This window comes from Macrotis lagotis, chromosome 1 (genome assembly GCF_037893015.1).
Source record: "Macrotis lagotis isolate mMagLag1 chromosome 1, bilby.v1.9.chrom.fasta, whole genome shotgun sequence".
Classification (NCBI taxonomy): domain Eukaryota; kingdom Metazoa; phylum Chordata; class Mammalia; order Peramelemorphia; family Peramelidae; genus Macrotis; species Macrotis lagotis.
The window spans coordinates 242,837,488-242,854,990 of record NC_133658.1 but is presented as its reverse complement, the minus strand read 5'-3'; the positions used below and the strand labels follow the sequence as shown (position 1 = coordinate 242,854,990).

Here is a 17,503-nt window from a genome sequence, read left to right as displayed (position 1 = left end):
ATCACATCAGTGCCTTCCCTTCGAATTGTTTCCCAACCAAGTTCTCCCCTTGAACTTTGAAGGCCTCCACTTCCTGCTTTCTGCTAGAATATAAGCTCCTTGTGGACCAAAACTCTTGGATTTTTGAATATCCACTGCCTAAGCATGTTGTTGTTGTTGTTGTTGTTGTTAAATCTAGTCCAACTCTTTGGGACCCGAATTGGGGTTTTCTTGAGTGGTTTGCCATTTCCTTCTCCAGCCCATTTTACAGATAAGGAAAGTGAGGCAAACAGGGTTAAGTGACTTGCCCAGGGTCACACAGTAAGTGTATCTGAGATAAGATTTGAACTTAGATTTTCCTGATTATTCATGGTGCTCTACCCACTGCAACACACACCTGCCAAAAATATTAAGGACCACAGAACTTTATCAGAGGAGACACACTGCTTCTCCCATTCCAAGCCCAGGGAGTAAGTGGTTTGGAACTTAGAAAAGAGTTTCAGATCTCATCTCCACTGTTCGTTCAACTCCAGTGGTTAAAAGTGCTGACCTGGAGTCAGGAGGACCTGAACTCAAATCCCTCTTCAGACCAGCTGTATGATGCTGGATAAGTCTGCTTGCCTCAGTTTCTTCTACTGTAAGATAGGGATAATACCAGCACCTACTTCCAAGAATTGTTAAGAGGATCAAATGAGATATTAGTAGGTCCTATGTAAATGTTTATTCCCTGCCCTTATATCCCCCCCACCTTCCAAAAAGAAAGTATCCCTAAACTTTTCCTTTCCTTGACCACCTGGCAGGTAACCACTGGCATCCAAGGTAGCAACATGCTTTCTGCCCTGCCTAGTTCCTTCCTGGATGGACTTTTTTCTACTGCTCTCATGGAGGATGCTGAGATTCGCCTCTTTGTCCTGGAGATCCTCATCAGCTTCATTGATCGTCATGGCAACCGTCACAAGTTCTCCACCATCAGGTTATCTGGATCTCCATGTCTTTTGGAAATTAGGAGTCAAAGAGTCTTTAAGGGTACTTAGTCACTTAATCATATAGGGTTCACACTCTATTAGAATACAGCCATGAAATTTGAAGAGGCTTGCACACCCAGGAAGCCTGGATACACCTCTGAAAAGACAATAGAATGTCATAGCAGAAAAGTGGTGTGATGGATAGAGTTCAAATCCATCCATTTACTAACTCTGTGACCTGGGGCAAGTAACTTAACCTCTGTTTGTCTCAATTCCCTCACCTGTAAAATGGGAATAAAAATGGCACCTATTTCCTTGGGTGGTTGTGAGGATCAAATGAAATGGTGCATAGTAGGTGCTATATTAATTATGGCTATTATTGTTACTGTCATCATCGTCATCATGATCATTTTTCATAAGTGGATGCTACATGAGAGATAAGATTATTCAGTGATCCTGGGGTTGGGCCTCATGAGTAGATGGAAAGAGAAAATGAGAGGGAATGTCATGACTATGGAGGGGCTGAGGTATTGAAGGAAAGGATGAAGGCTAAAAAATTGTAGAACTGAGAAGAAAGAGCAAAATCAATATGGAGAGTTTCCCTTGCTTAAAGGGAATCAGAAGGGAGGAGGTGGTGAGTGTGGAAAAGCATTGGGATGCAATAATCAATAATTGGAATGGGAAAGGAATCTATGAGAAAAGAAATGGGGACTGGGGAGTAAAGGACCAAGGAAAATAAAGACAGCTAGGGTACGGAAGGGAAAGTACTGGGTTTGGTGTCAGAGGATCTTGTTTCAAATCTGACTTTGCTTCTTACACCCAATGTGACTTTAAGCAAGTCATTGGCCTTTCCAGACCTTGGTTTCCTTGTCTGTATATTGACAGGATGGAGTTGGCCTCTAAGGTCCCTTTAAACTTCCTGGGTCTAAAATCCAGGATCATGGAATCATATGGTCGTACTATTGTTCAACCTTCATTTGCAAAGGGAACCATTGGCATCACGAAGGTGATATCTTGGCTTGCAAATGAATTGAATGTAAGTGAGGCAGAGCTGGGCAAAACCCTCAGCTTTACTTTCTCCTCCAGCCAACAAAGTCCAGTGCAAAACAAAAGTCAAGATGACTGTCAATGACCTGAGATGTTTTGGGTGACCTTGGACTTTGAAATCAGAATTGGAAGGGACCTTAGGGGCCTTCGAGTCTAACCCTCTCATTTCACAGGCAAAGAAACTGAGGCACAGGGAAATTAAGTAATTTGTCCAGGATCACAAAGCCAGTAAATGTCTTAGGGTTTGAATCCAGATTTTCCTGACCCCCAGTCCAGTGCCCTATCCATTTGACTCTGCTGATTAAGAATGATTTTTTTTAATGAAGGGGATGTTTGGATTGAGGTAGAAATCAATAGGCTTTAGAACTCAGAAAATGGAGATGGAAGAAGTTATTTAAGAGCTAGTTAGCATCCAGTTGGTGATCTACCCCTCATTTCCTCTCCTTACAGCACCATCAGTGACATATCTGTCCTAAATCTGAAGGTGGAAAAGTGCTCTTGGCAAGACACTGTGTTCATGAAGAAGGTATGTAAAATAGACCCTTGAAGACTGGGGTACCCCTTCCCACTTCCCATGCCCACCTCCATTCCTGACTTCTTAATCTAGGTCAGGTCTTAATGCAGTATCTATGAATCACCCCACTCCTCCAACCTTCCAGATCCCTAAGTTCACCTACAGACTTTTTTCCTCACTCACTCATCCTACCTTCCTCCCCCTCCTTCACCTCTTGTGATTTCTCCACATTCTTGTCAGTACCTAACTCACATGGCCAACTTCTCCTTCTCTATGTGGACTTTCAAGAGAGATTTAGCAGAAGGTTAACCTCAGTACTGAGCTTCAACCTGAAGGACACCCTGATGGACTCATTTCAGAGCCAGGTCCTCTGGTTCTTCCCTAGAATTTGTCTTGGGGGAGAAGAGAGAATAGCCCAACTCCTGTCTGCTTTGTTGTGGACCTTGCTCATACAATCAAACTCACAAGTTCAATTCATAGGGTCTTCTCTTGAAAGCAATGACTCCCTTGAATGTGGTCACTGGAAGCTTCCCCTGGGAATACTGACCACTTAGAAAGATAAAGTTGGAGCACCCTCTAGGCTGAAGACACAAGTCTCTACTCCTGCTCATTGTGCTTTTTTGGCCCTCACAGCACTCTCAGCAATTCTACAGACACATCTACATGAGCTGCAAGGAGGAGACTAATGTTAAGAAACACTATGAGGCTCTCTACAGCATGCTGGTGCTCATCAGCATCGAGCTGGCCAACGAGGAAGTGGTGGTGGATCTCATTCGCCTGGTGCTGGCTGTCCAGGTGAGGCCACAGTGGTAAGGAGCCAAAGGGAGGGAAAAGGCCCCTGTGAAGTCTGGAATCAGGAATCCTTTGAGGAAAGCACCAGTGAGTTTCCAAGGAAGTCATCACAAAAATGACATTCAGTTCATTAAAACAATCACTATAAAAATGAGAACTCTCCTTACCTTCAAGGATATTCCATTAGGAGGAAAAACCTACATAGATAAATAAATATGTGTGTGTGTGTGTATATATATATATATATATATATATATATATATATATATATGCACATATATGTATGTATGTGTATACATGTGTGTATACATAGATATCTATTTCCATATCTATATAAATATATAGATATCTATAATAGGTAGACCACTAAAGGACTGGACTAACAACTTAGGGTAATCAGGACATCCTCTTGAAGGAAGAACTGAATCTTAAAGGGAGTCTTGAAGGTGAAGGTAAGAAGAGAGAGCATTCTGGCCTTTGCAAAAGGATGGTTCTGGGAGATTGCATGTCCTGTCCTGGGGATAGAAGAATTTGGTTAGAGCATAAAAAGTAGGAGATGATGTTTCTCATCACAGGGAAAGTAATATGAAATGACCTAGATTGTATAGGATTTTAAATAAACAGAGGAGTTTATATTTAATCTTTGAGGGAGCCCCTGAAGCTTCTTTATTAGGAAAATGGCACAAATAGATCTGTGCTTTAGGAGTACCCCTTTGATAGGTAGCTATGAGGGAAATGGATTCAAGAAAGAAGAGCTGGGTATAGATAGGGAAGCAATGAGGAGCCTGTAGCAGTAGTTCAAATGAGAAATGAAGATGACCTGGAATAGGACACCAGTAGTTCTGTGAGTGGGAAAGAGAGAATGAATGCAAGAGATTTTATGAAAGTTGAGGCTCCACTTCCTGGCCCCACCAATATGCAGTCTTAACATTCACATTTGTTTTGCCATCCCCAAAAGTCTATCAGTGGGTTACCACACCTTAATTGTGAATAGTCCAGGATCCCCTAGACTGTTCTAGAGATGTGGGTTAAGAAAATCTGTGGGTTTTTCTCTTCAAGACTTGGTCAAGTTTCCTCAATAAAGGGCTACCAAGAAACCCTATCCATCTTTATTTTTTTTAGGTTTTTTTTTTGCAAGGCAATGGGGTTAAGTGGCTTGCCCAAGGCCACACAGCTAGGTAATTATTAAGTGTCTGGGGCCAGATTTGAACTCAGGTATTCCTGACTCCAGGGCCAGTGCTCTATCCACTGTGCCACCTAGCCACCCCCTTATCCATCTTTAAATACACATGTCCATTTCTTCTTGTCCCAAGCCCCAAGGTGATGAATCTAGGGCTCCTATTACTTTTTCAGAGTTATTTATGAATCCTAGGGGATCCTAAAACCATTTTGTTCCCTTGAGAGGATGACTTAGACTATCTAAACCAACCTGGACCTGGAGTATAACCCTCAAGGCAACCACAAAGTAGAAAAGTTTCCTTGAGTCCATTTATCCATAGACCCAGAGATCTTGGTTATACCCTGGAATCTTCTAGACAACTTCTCCATCATCCACCTGTGCTAGCCTAGCTTGTTATTCACTGAGGTAAAAATGGGATCTCTGTAACACTGTGTTCTGTGACAAATTTCCATGGTACTTTCTTTTTGGCAAGCAAGTGTGGTTGAACCTTCGTAATTCAGACATGAACTAGAGACTTCTTAGCTTATCATTGCTGATAAGGAAAAGACAAAAAATTGTCTACTAAGGAAAAGAAAATAATTTGTCTAGTTATGTTGCTTTCCAGTTTTCTCAATCTATGCATCTTTCAAAGCCAGAATCTGGATGATGATGACAAAAGAGGGATGTCAGGGATGCAGAACAGTAGGAAGGCAGCCCTGAAAAGTAGGGAAGTCACTGACCTTGAGATGCTCTAATTAAGCAAGGTTGTTCTTTTTGCCAAAAATGATGAACTCTTCTTGCACCTCTCTTGCTTTGCTTACTGTATAGAATGAGTCAAGCAGACATTTTCCATCATTCTCTTATAAGTCTTATAGTCTGAAAACTAGGAAGGACTTAAGCAGAGCTAAAACTCTGAAGAGGAGGTGACTGTGGCTTTGCCACAGGGTAACAGATTTTGAGGGTGCTGAAGAACCTTTGTAATCTTTCAGTAAATCAATTTAAAAAATAGAAATGATAGAGTTTAACAGAAGTTAGCCCTCTTCATGGTATCCTAGGGCTCCTGGCTTCCACAGTGGGGCAATGTGCCAAGATCTTCCCTTCCCCTTTACTGGTAGATCAAGATTATAATTTGTTCTGCTTGTCACTGGCATAAAAAAATTGCTAGTTATGATTCAGGAGTGGATCCTAGAAAAAGTAAACTTTCCATAAAAGAGTAAATTAAATTTGCGATTGAATGGTAGCTTGGAAGATTTTATATATTGTGTGAATTAAATACTCTTGTGGATTTGTTTTTGTATTGCCACAGGAAATGGCCCATACCAATGAAGAAAATCTTCCTGTGTACAACCGTTGTGCCCTCTATGCTCTGGGAGCTGCCTACTTGAACCTCATCAGCCAGCTTACTGCTGTGCCTGCTTTCTGTCAGCATATCCATGAGGTTGGTAGCTCTGCCTAAGGATCTGCTAAACCTTTCCCTTTTTCCTCATGCTTTTTTTTTTGAAGCAGTGGGTTAAGTGACTTGTCCGGGGTCACACAACTGGTAAATGTCTGATATCAGCTTTGAACTCAGGTCCTCCTGAATCCAGGACTGGTGTGTTATTTCCAGCCCCACTTAGCTGCCCCTTCCCTTACTCTTCTGAGAGCTCAGGAACCTCTTGGTATTGTGTCTCCCAGGATCATACACAATTTCACAAGCATTTATTTAAGCACCTATCATATACCATGTGCTAAGGGATGCAAAGACAACACAGAAATAGTCTTGGCTCTTTTGAAGCTGACATTCTTTGGCCAGGGATAGAACATGTTCATGCCTAATTACATACAAATGCATACAAAGTCATTTACAGGAGGGAGAAAGCTTTTATAATTCAGAAATTAGGACAGGCCTTGTGTTGAGGTGGTACCTAAGTGGTGTCTAGAAAGGTCAGTGGGAAACATTGTGCTAAGTACTTTACAAATATGATCTCAACCCTGGAATGCTGGTACTATTATTCCCATTCTACAGATGAGAAAACCGAGACACAGAAGTTTAGTGACTTGCCCATGTCTCATAATCACTAATTGCCTAACCCAGTGCCAACAGAAGGAAATTTATAGATGTCAAGAGATGAATATGAAAAAAGAGAATATTCCAAATGAGGGGTCCTGGATTAGCAAAGGTGCAGAGGTGGGAGATGTAATAACAGAGAAGAGTTAGCATACCAGTTTGAATAAAGCACAAAGGCCATGAAGTGGGGGGATAACATGAAGTAACTGGAAAGGCTGATGGCAAAACAGATTGTGAATAATCTTAAAATGCTATTAAAGATTTTGTAATTTTCCCTGCCTAGTTTGGAGGAGGTTGGAAGGATTATGTCTAGGGAAAACATAATAGTTAAAAGAATCAATATGCTGGAACTTGGCCTCATTGATTTTTTTTGCCAGGAATATAGTTCCTAATAATAAAAGAATTTGGTGAAATAAAGAAATTTCAGAGGACCTGAGTTTGAGTTCTAATTCTTATTACATTGTGTGACCTTAGGCAGGTCATTTATCTAAATCTGGGTTTTCACATCAGTAAAATAGTTTAGATATTCTCTAAGACCTCTCTCATCTCAAAATCCATGGACCTGTAAGTATGTCATTACAGTGTAGTCCCTCTACTAATCATGATCAGTCTAGTAAAACATTCATATATATTCACACCCATCCTACTCCATACTCCTGTTATATTAGTAATTTAACTACTTTTCAGCTCCATTATCAAAAACTGACAAAGAGGAATGAGCAAACAGTATTACATGTCACTGCTCAATGATACCAGATGTGACTTAATAGTTCACTGACATAATACAATTGGTTACTAAATGACCTTTATAATTTCTTTTTAAATAGTTGAAGGGAATAGGGCTATGAAAAACCTGCAGCCCTTTAGGATTTAAGAGTATTGCAGCAACTGAACTGTTTTATTTATTATGCCAGAAGCTCCTTAATATTTCTTAGGCTGCTTGGACCATCAGCATTTTTCTGAATTTCACACTGATTCTTTAGACTACTTGGTTGAGGATTTATGGTAGAAGACAAACAGAAATAAGAGCCCCTGCACTCCTCTATATCTTCTAAGCTCATTCTCTTTACTAGACCCAACTCTCTTCATCGGTTCCTCCCCACATTCTAGGTAATAGAGACCAGGCAGAAGGAAGCACCATACTTACTCCCAGAAGATGTGTTTGCGGAGAAACCCAGGTGAGAACATGGCCTCTCTTGGATTCTGGGATGCTGGAGGCACTTATTAAAATAGGAGAAGGTGCAGGAGAGAATATCCAACCTCACATAAAAAAAGCAAAGTAGGATAACTAATACCCATCCACCCCCCCAGCCCAACATGCACATGCACACAATTCATTACAGGAGTCCCAGGTTGAGTTTCCGAGTCTTCCATTCATACATTTGCCTCAAGCAGTAAATGATTAACCATCCTTTTATGTGTCAGGGTAGGTGAGATGGTCTTAGGAACTCATAGGGGTATGAATTCTGGAAGGATCACTCTTGGCAAGATACTACCCATATACCATATCAGCATTATACAGGGGATCCTTTGCTTACAGGGTCATATTATAGCCTAAAGGGTGCTATATTGCCCAAAGGGTAATATTACTTTCATCCTTCAGAAGCGCGTAAGGGAAGCATCACCTTAGTTTATGCCTTTTTGATCATGTTGAGCTATGCATTTGGTCCTGGAATCCTAGACAGGTGACCTAGAGCACAAAAGTGCAGAAGAACTAGCTTCTTTCTTTATATAGAGAAAAACAGAAGGTCACAGTGTGAATGTGCAGCCATACTACTTGTCCGTAATTCTGCCTTCTTTGTTTTTTTTCCCATTTGTTTCTTTCAGGTCCAAGGATTTAGACCAAGTGGTGATTGACTTTCTCTTCCGTCAGAGCAAAATCAGTGAAGTCCTGGGAGGCAGTGGCTACAATTCAGATAGACTCTGCACACCTTACATCCCTCAGCTGACAGGTAGGAATTATTGTATAAGGACTTTGGTCCTCTTCACCCTCACTTTTCATAGCTAAGGCTTGGGTCCACAGATTGCCCTCCTTGGCAATCATAATACCCTTCACGACACCTGGAGCTGGTAAAAGCCTGAGGAAATCCATGTCAGACTGACTCTGTTGAGGGTTTTCCCATCAGTCTAACATCTTTAGGGGGTAACTTGTTCAAGGAGTAACCTGACCTATGGTTAAAAAATCTTGTGCCAGCTGAGATTAGCTAAACCCTCCACAATCAAAAGATGGAATCTCCTATAGATCTCTAATGACTTCAAACCCTTAATCTTGGGTTTTCTATTTCCATTAAAAAGGAGGCAAATCCATATGCTAGATAGTCAAGTATCCATTCCAGATGGGCTCAGCAGATCTGGAACAGAGCCCAAGTTCCAACAAATTCCCATTGTACTTCAAAGTCTGTGTGCCTCACCCTGGAGAGCTCCCTGACTGGACTATTCTCTCTATTAGCATTTTTTGTGAATCAATGAAAGTTTAAGGGGGCAGAGAGAATGGACTCTGGGGATTTGAGTGCTTAGTTCTCATGGCTTCCCTCTAGAAGCTTCAAGTTTCTGAGAATCCTTCTTTTCCAGATGAAGATCGCTTGTCCAAGAGGAAGAGCATTGGTGAAACTATTTCCCTTCAGGTGGAGGTAGAATCGAGGAACAGCCCAGAGAAGGAAGAGGTATAGTCCTTTCTTTTCTTATCATCCATCCTGACCAGAAGGGGGAGCCAGTTTCCCTTTACTCTTCACCTTCAAACATCCATTGCTCCTGGACTTTATTTTTGTATCCTCTTAAACCATATTATTTAATAACACAGTGTTTGATGTTGAATAACTTCTTAGTAAATACTTTTTTATTCATTCATTCATTCGTGTATGTAAAACACATTTCAAGTGAACCCTGTTTTCCTATTGACCCCCATTATAAAATCAGTGATATATGCTACCATTTATTAAAGACACTCCTTGGGCCATGCAGGTGTGCAGCTATAAAAGTGTGATAGTACCTGCCTCAAAGGTGGTGGTCTATTTGAAATATTTGCATTAGGATTTCATTTAAAATCTACACTTTAGGGTTATAGGTTTAGAGCTATAAGGAACCTAAGAAGTAATTTAGTCGAACTCCCCCATTTTATAGATAACCACATGGAGCTATTCTTTATCATTTCCTTCTGCCCTGTTTCAGATTTTGAAAAGAACACAATCTCTATGATATGATGACAATAACAACAACAGTAATAAAGTTTTATTGAGTGATTGATTAAATATCTTAGACCAATTTAGGCATCCTCTTGGTCCCATCAATTTCAGACCATGTAATCTGATCCTTATGTCTTTTTTTAATTTATTTTTTTTAGGTTTTTGCAAGGCAAATGGGGTTAAGTGGCTTGCCCAAGGCCACACAGCTAGGTAATTATTAAGTGTCTGAGGCCTGATTTGAATCCAGGTACTCCTGACTCCAAGGCCAGTGCTTTATCCACTACACCACCTAGCCACCCCTGATCCTTATGTCTTAAAGAGATTCTCAGCAATTTGCAGAATTTACTTTAGATCTGCCCCCACTTGCTAGATCCAATTCTTCTTCCTCTCTCTTTTTCTTTTTCTTTCCCTATCAAGGAGACTAATAGAACATCAGTATTAACATCAGATATCCATGAAAAGTCAACCCTAGAAGGAAAATCAAAGAGAGGTAGAAGATTAATAAATTCCTTGATTGGCTTTAAACCAGCCCTGAAGTACTGAGCATTGTGACCCATTGCTGCTACTATTAGTCTCAAAATAAACTTCATTGCATATGAAAAATTTACTACTAATTCAAAAACAAATAATTTTTTTTTTATTGAAGGGTATCTGGTTCTTAATTTCCTTGTTCCCCATTCCCTGATCTTTCCTTTTCCAGGTCAGAAACAGAAGATGAAGAAAATATCATGTAATTTTCTCTTTCTGGAATGGTATCCTACATCAAAGTCTATAGTGATTTCCTTTAAATCAGAAAAAAGTTACCTTAGCAACTAACTTACTAAGGCATAAGAGAGCTGTTATAGTTTAATGGAGAGAGTCCTCTCATACAAGGGAGTAGTTGATAGAGAAGGTCTCTTATCCTTTTATCTCTTATACTTTTCCCCTTTCTACATTCTGAATAAATGTTCAGTAGCACTAGATTGCTTTATTGCTAAATCTATAATTTTCAGAATAGTGGTCATGTCAGCATATTTTCTTTTTTTTGTAATGTTATTTTATTTTTCAATTACATTAAAAAATAGCTTTCAACATTTATCTTTTTGTAAGTTTTTGAGTTCCACACTTTTCTACCTTCCTCTCCCCCCCACTTCCCATGAAAAATAATCTGATATATGTTATACAGTCAATGTGTTTCCTAAAGGTACCCAATCCTTTTTTTTTATATTCTAAATATCCTAAACTCATTCAAATTCTTTTTTTATTTTAAATTTCTTAAACTCTTAAAACATCTTAAAAAACAGATTATCTAGTGGGCTCCTTACATATGATTTGATAAAACTGGGTTGGTAATGAGAATAAAAGACAAATTCTTTGGGGGGAGGAAGGATTCTGGAGATCTTTCTGAAGTAGAATTTCTGATGAGTCAAAGTCTAACCAAACTCCCTCTACCACCACTCAGCCAATCTCTGAATTTTTTTTTTTTTTGTTAACAATTAGTTCTGCAAATAATATGGCTTCTGGTCCCTACTATGTATCTCACCAATCTAAAACAGTTTCTGATAGAAATACTTTCCTCCTGGCAAATTGAGTGACTTTTAATTTCCTAATCTGGGAAATGAGATTACTAGAGGATTCAAAATACCAGGAAGATCCCTGAATCCTTCCCCATCTCCTTCCTTCATTTCACCTTTACTAAGTATGCTAAGCTTCAAAATCATCTTCTCTTTTCTCTACAGAGAGTCCCTGCTGAAGAGATTACCTATGAAACCCTAAAGAAGGCCATTGGTAAGTTAGGACAACTGAAGTTAATGGGAGCTGTGTATGTGTAATCAAATGTCTTAGATTTTCCAGTATAATTCCAATTTCAAGAATAGAAAAGTAATTTTTTCTTCTCTTTTTTTATATTGCCAAATATAATCCTTCATTGTCAAATACATCCCTTCCCCTATTCATTGTACCATATCTTGTACATAGAATTTTTTAAATGTAGGGAAACAATTTAACAAAACAAAGAAATATGTCATCTGTTTCTAATAACATATGTAATTGTTCCATACTCGTAGTCCTTCACTTCTGCAAAGTAGGGAGGTAGGTGCGTTTTTTTCTTCTCTTCACTGGGGCCAAGTTTGGTCTTTGTAATTAATTATATGATGGCCAAAAGTGCCCTTTCATTAAGGCTTCATTAGTGTCCTTTGTCAGAATTTTTACTTGGGAAATATAGTTACTACAGAAATATATGAGTTATACTGTTCTTGTTGAGTCAGGTGAGAGAGTTTGCCAAGCCAGTCCTTACTCCTATCATCAGAGTCTTTGCTAAGTGGTAGCAAAGAGGACAGGGTGAAAGAATTAATGTCAAATCCTTCACCACCAAGATGTCCCATTAAAGTGAGCCAAATTATTATTATAAATCAAGAGGACAGAACTTGTTTCTTTCTTTTGAGGGAGAGTGACCCCCAGGAAATAACAAAACAGTGAGGACTGAATGTCAATGAAAGAATTTAAATTTACCTTTCTCTCTCTTAAAAAAAATACAAATAATTCTAAGTTTAAATTTCCTATTTTTTAAAAAAATTAAGATTAAGAAATAGTAACATGGAAAACTACTTTCTTAACTGATAGCTAACTAGGCATGGAGGAAAGATGATTAAAGTTGCTCTCCCATTATCATCATCAGATGTAGGCAGGAAAAACAACAAAAGAAAAGGGGGTTGAGGAACCAGGGGTTGAGAAATCAAAAAAGACAACAGGAAAGAACTGTTATAAGAAACAATTTCTTACCCTAATCCTGCATTTAGACTTTAATCTTATATGGATCATGGCTAATCCTCAACCTGGATCTTAATACATTGTCCCTCAGATTCTAAGATTGCCTAAATCTCATAGGATCCCTTATTCTGTTTGTCATATTAGGAGGTTTGAGTATTTTTTATATTTTACAGGAAAGAATAGATAAAGTTGCAAATATCTTTAGACCTTTGAAATGAAATGGCAGTGGAATAATGTTCATCTTGATTTCAACATAGTTTTCCTGACCAAGTAATCTCAAGCTCTGTGGGCAAAGGCTTTCTATTAAAAGACAACCAGGTGAAGCTTAGGGCATGTATTTTCACTCTTGGGAGTGAAATGACCATCTGAGTGGTGCACAGTGTAACACATGTGATATGTGAAGGTCAAATTTGAGGTCAGGAGAGGGAGATACTAGACAGGAATTGTCAGTGGCAGCATTCCATCAAGACAGATTGTGAAATTCAAATGTTTCTGCATCCAAAGATCCATTTGTGTGCTCTATCAACCTAGATAGCAAAATTCACACTCAATGGGTCTAGGCTTAGGCATACAGATCTATATTTGTATATGAGGGAGTATCTAGTGCACACTGTACCAGAAGTTATGGTGAGTGGGTTTCCATTGTAGTTCTCGGAAACCTGGTAAGCATTGGGCAGAACTGGGAAGTAGGTGCCATTAATCCTATAATAAAACCATAAAATAATAGAAATTTTGAGTTGGAAGGGATGACCTATTCCATCCCTTCACTTTATACATGAGGAAACTGAGGACCAGAGAGTTCATGAAATTTGCTTAAGATCATACAGTGTGTTAGTGTAGAATGAAGACTCAAGTTCTGTTCTCCCAACCTTTCTCTATCCTCTTTCTTTTCAGAGCCTTTCCTTCTGCCTTTACTTTTTTCTTCAGGCATCCTCATATTGTGATTTGAAGTAGGACCTCTCTGGGTATTTCCCTACTTTCCATCCTCAGAATTTTCTGGATAATAATAAAAGTACTTTTACTTTTTTTGTAAAACTTAATTATTTATAAATTTTACACATTTTTCCATTTGAGAATTGCAACAATTTAAAGTTCATAGGTCAGGTATCATATAATGTTCCCATTTTAGAGAGGAAGAAAGTGAACTGAAGCAATGACACCCAAAATGATACAGCTCATTGATGACAAAGTCAGGATTGGGAATTCTTGTTCTCTGATTTCAAGTTCAGTGTTCTTTCTACTCCATGATACTAAATCATGAATCACTTGGCCATGTTCAGTTGTTTTTCTGTAATGTTCAACTCTTCCTAACCCCATTTGAGGTTTTCTTGGCAAAGATATATTGGGGTGATTTGCTATTTCCTTTTCCAACTCATTTTACAGAAGAGGAAACTGAGGCAAATAGTGTTAAGTGACTTGCCCAAGGTCACTAAGTCACAAAAATTGTTTGAAGCCAGATTTGAATTTATGAAGAGTTACCAAGGTATGAACATTACCAAAGTACTAACTTAAGCTTTCTATACTTCAGTAGATAGTGTGGCAGTGGAGGAGCAAGAGCGCGAACGGCGACGACAGGTGGTTGAGAAGTTCCAGAAGGCACCTTTTGAGGAGATTGCTGCACATTGTGGAGCCCGAGTGAGTGTTGAAGCCCTTAGAGCTAGCAAGGATCAGTACTTAACTATAGGAATACAGGCTGACCCACTAAGAATGGATTAACACTAGTATTGTTTCTGGCATTCATAACTCGTCATTTGGTCTCTGTCAAGTAAAGAATCTGATTAGACATGTAGGAGCAAAAAACACTACTTACTTGCCAAGTATTATATATTTATGACCCTAGGCAGGTATGGATAACTTGAATTCTCCATTGTTAAAAGAAAGAATCTCAATAATGGAATATCAACTCTTTTGGAGTACTTGATTTAAGGACCACTCCCTCAAAATACTAAGAAAGCCCATCATTGTTCAATCTTCTGGGTTAGTTCATTTGGATATGAAGGCATAATGCAGAGAGGCTCTTGACTCCAATAGCTTCTTCTCAAGAAGGCAGTCATGGTGAAATAATATGGACACTTCCAGGAGACAAATGATTGAAAGTGCCAAGTTCCATGTTGACTGGCAAGGCTGAGTGTACCTGGAATATCTAGGAATTAAGACTAGTTTTCTAGCCTCTAGAAATAGAAATCATGAAGTGGGAGGGGTTGTGTGTGGAGGATTTGAAGGAGAAAAAAAGTGATTTGGTGAGTAAACATACAGAAGAGTTTTTTTTAAGAGAAAGGAGTAATGGAAAGGCATTTCAGAGGGGAAAAGAGAGAAGGTAGTTTATTTTAACAATAATAACCTACATATCATCACTTCATCCGTTCCTGATTTCAATGGTTACAAGTACCCTCTCCCCCAAAGCCCTTCATGCCACTGTAAATGACCTTTATGAGTTGATATGGACCAAAATGATAGGCATTAAATGCAAAATATCTTGTATTTCTAATTCCCCCCTTTTCATCCAATATTCTCTTAGCCCCATATTATCCTAATTTATTTCATCCTTTTCCTGGGAGGCAGAGGATTGGTATTTTCCTGAAACAGAGAGGAAATGAGGCAAAAAGATGGTAAGAGATCAGTCAGTTCCAAGAATGTAAACTCTTTGAGGGCAGGAACTATTTCATTCATTCTCTATAGATCCTCCATTACCTAGCATAATACCTGGTACATAGTAGGCATTTTATAAATGTTAAATTGCATTGACTCCATTCTTCTTTCTCTTGGCCAATGATTCCATGTTGTTGCCTTTGAATGACCAAATTGTCTCCCTTAAAAGAATTTTTTAGGTCAGAACCTCTGTTTTCATTGGTATAGCTATCTTGCAAGGAGGAAATCCCCTCTACCAATGCATATAAAGAACTTCGCTGCAAAGTCTTTGGGTTTCAGTATGGTTGCAGACCTGAGAAGAAAGGCCATACTGACTATTAGATCTTTAAGATACAGGCTTGGATATACCATGTTGTCACCAATTTGTCTCCAGAAAATCCCATACAGGCATTTTGTTGTTGCTGGAACACCGAGGTGCCTCACTGAAATGGGAGGAAATTAAATACATATAACATCCAGATGGCACCAGAAGACCTGTTTTCTATCAAATTCAGATTAAAGGGTGAAATAGTTCTGGAAAAGACAGTAAGAAGGATGTTTTCATAACACTCCCCTCACTACAATTATATATGCAAATCATGTCATCATATATATGATAGAATGATCCTCTTTGATTACAAAGGACAACAGCTATCACAAATTATGGTCATAGAGAATTGCCTGAGTGTCCTGAGACTTGTACAGATTCATACAGCCAATATGTGTCAAAGCAAGACTTAAGCTTAAGTTTTTCTGATTTTGAGGTCAGCCCCCCCATCTTCTACAGCATGCTGCTTCTCTCTAGTTGGCTCTTACCAAAGAGCTCTCTGGTATGCCTTTCCCATGTCCTCATGCAGACTAGTGCCCAAGCAGATTGCTACCTCTTATAGGCTATGAGAGAAATCAGTGTTTCTATTATATTATTTGCCAGTTATTAAATGAGAAGCCAGGCTCTCTTTCTCCTCTGTTTCTTCATTGAGATTCATCTCCTGAAGGACATGACTGATTGACATAACCCTAAACCTCAGGAAACATGTTCTTGGTTCTTGGGCTGAACCCACCCAACTAGAAGACACCTTACCTCTGTTTAGAGTATAAACAGAAGCTAGTCTAGTCTAGTCAAGTTCTAGTTCCAAGGAAATGAGACTCTTCCCTTATTACTCCTCTATTAGAATGATCTGCATGCAGGAGAATTCCCCTGTCCAGATTGCTGAAGTTGACTAAATCTCATGATCAAGTCACATTCTCAGAAGGAGAAGTTGAAGACTTCTAAATCACCTCCTCAAAAAATGTCCACTGATCAGAGTTGATTTTTAGTTGTCAAGGGAATCTTCTCTCAAGGATTATTTAAAACTTTCAGGCTTTCCATGTCTTTTGTCTTTGCTTATCAAAAGATAAGTTTCAAGAGAAACTACTGATAATTAGCTAGCCTAATTAATAAATTGATAATTAATTACTCAGAAATTGTTTCTCAGGGTTTATCATTCATCACAGCTAGTACAGCCAAGATCCAAGATCAAAATAACATTATGTCCCCTTCTTGATCCTCTTATCCCTAAGCTGACCACGCTGAAAAGATTTAGTCATGGTCCTCAAGCTCACCTTCCTTCCATCTCTTTAATTTACAGGCATCCCTGCTGCAGAGCAAACTCAACCAGATCTTTGAAATCACCATCCGGTAAGTGGTCTTGTGCAGAGGAGTTTGCTCTCTGATCTTTCATAGGATCATCATTGTTGCTTCTGTTCTTGGAGCCCCCAACAAGGTCTAGAACTTAATCCTTTTCATGATCTAGAATCAGGGATTTTAATCTCTGCTGATTGCCTATTGGGAAAGAAAGATACAATGATTTAAGATATGGTTTCAGGATCTATAATTATAGCCTCATAGAATTTGGCCTTAAGTTAAAAAAAAATTAAAAAAACATAAAAGAGGGGCAGCTAGGTGGTGCAGTGGATAGAGCACCAGCCCTGGAGTCAGGAGTACCTGAGTTCAAATCCGGTCTCAGACACTTAATATTACCTAGCTGTGTGGCCTTGGCCAAGCCACTTAACCCCATTTGCCTTGCAAAAACCTAAAGGAAAAAAAAAAAAAACCAAAAAACCCCCATAAAAGTATAATTGCTCTTGAGGTCATAGGGTCATAGAGCTGGAATTAGAAGAGGCCTCAGGGCCCAAATAGTCCAATCTACTTATTTTATAGATGAGGAAACTGAGCCCAAGGACAGAAAGTAGCAGGTTATTCTTGCCCATAGCTGCACAGATAAGCGCCAGAGGCAGAATTTAAAGCCAAACTCTAGGCATTAGTTTGCTTTCCCCTAGATCCCAAGTCCTTTCTCTGATTATAGACTTCAGTTGAATTTATATCAGGAAGGTTTAACCTTCTACCACATTTATCCTAGGTGAAGATTGATTCTAGCTTAGCCTGTTTCCAACCCTTAATAA

General features: G+C 39.1%; 1 protein-coding gene across 3 annotated transcripts in view; it reads left to right on the top strand.

The window, feature by feature from the left end:
• The window catches only part of EFR3B (EFR3 homolog B), a 150,044-nt gene that overhangs the window by 125,789 nt on the left and 6,752 nt on the right, over positions 1 to 17,503 (top strand). For all 3 annotated transcript variants that reach the window (XM_074209962.1, XM_074209963.1, XM_074209961.1), the window contains 10 exons: positions 780 to 952; positions 2,442 to 2,517; positions 3,139 to 3,300; positions 5,763 to 5,894; positions 7,614 to 7,681; positions 8,331 to 8,455; positions 9,075 to 9,166; positions 11,404 to 11,452; positions 13,962 to 14,068; positions 16,690 to 16,739. In XM_074209962.1, the coding sequence (XP_074066063.1) occupies positions 780 to 952; positions 2,442 to 2,517; positions 3,139 to 3,300; positions 5,763 to 5,894; positions 7,614 to 7,681; positions 8,331 to 8,455; positions 9,075 to 9,166; positions 11,404 to 11,452; positions 13,962 to 14,068; positions 16,690 to 16,739 (1,034 nt within the window). The remainder of the gene's footprint in view (positions 1 to 779; positions 953 to 2,441; positions 2,518 to 3,138; positions 3,301 to 5,762; positions 5,895 to 7,613; positions 7,682 to 8,330; positions 8,456 to 9,074; positions 9,167 to 11,403; positions 11,453 to 13,961; positions 14,069 to 16,689; positions 16,740 to 17,503) is intronic.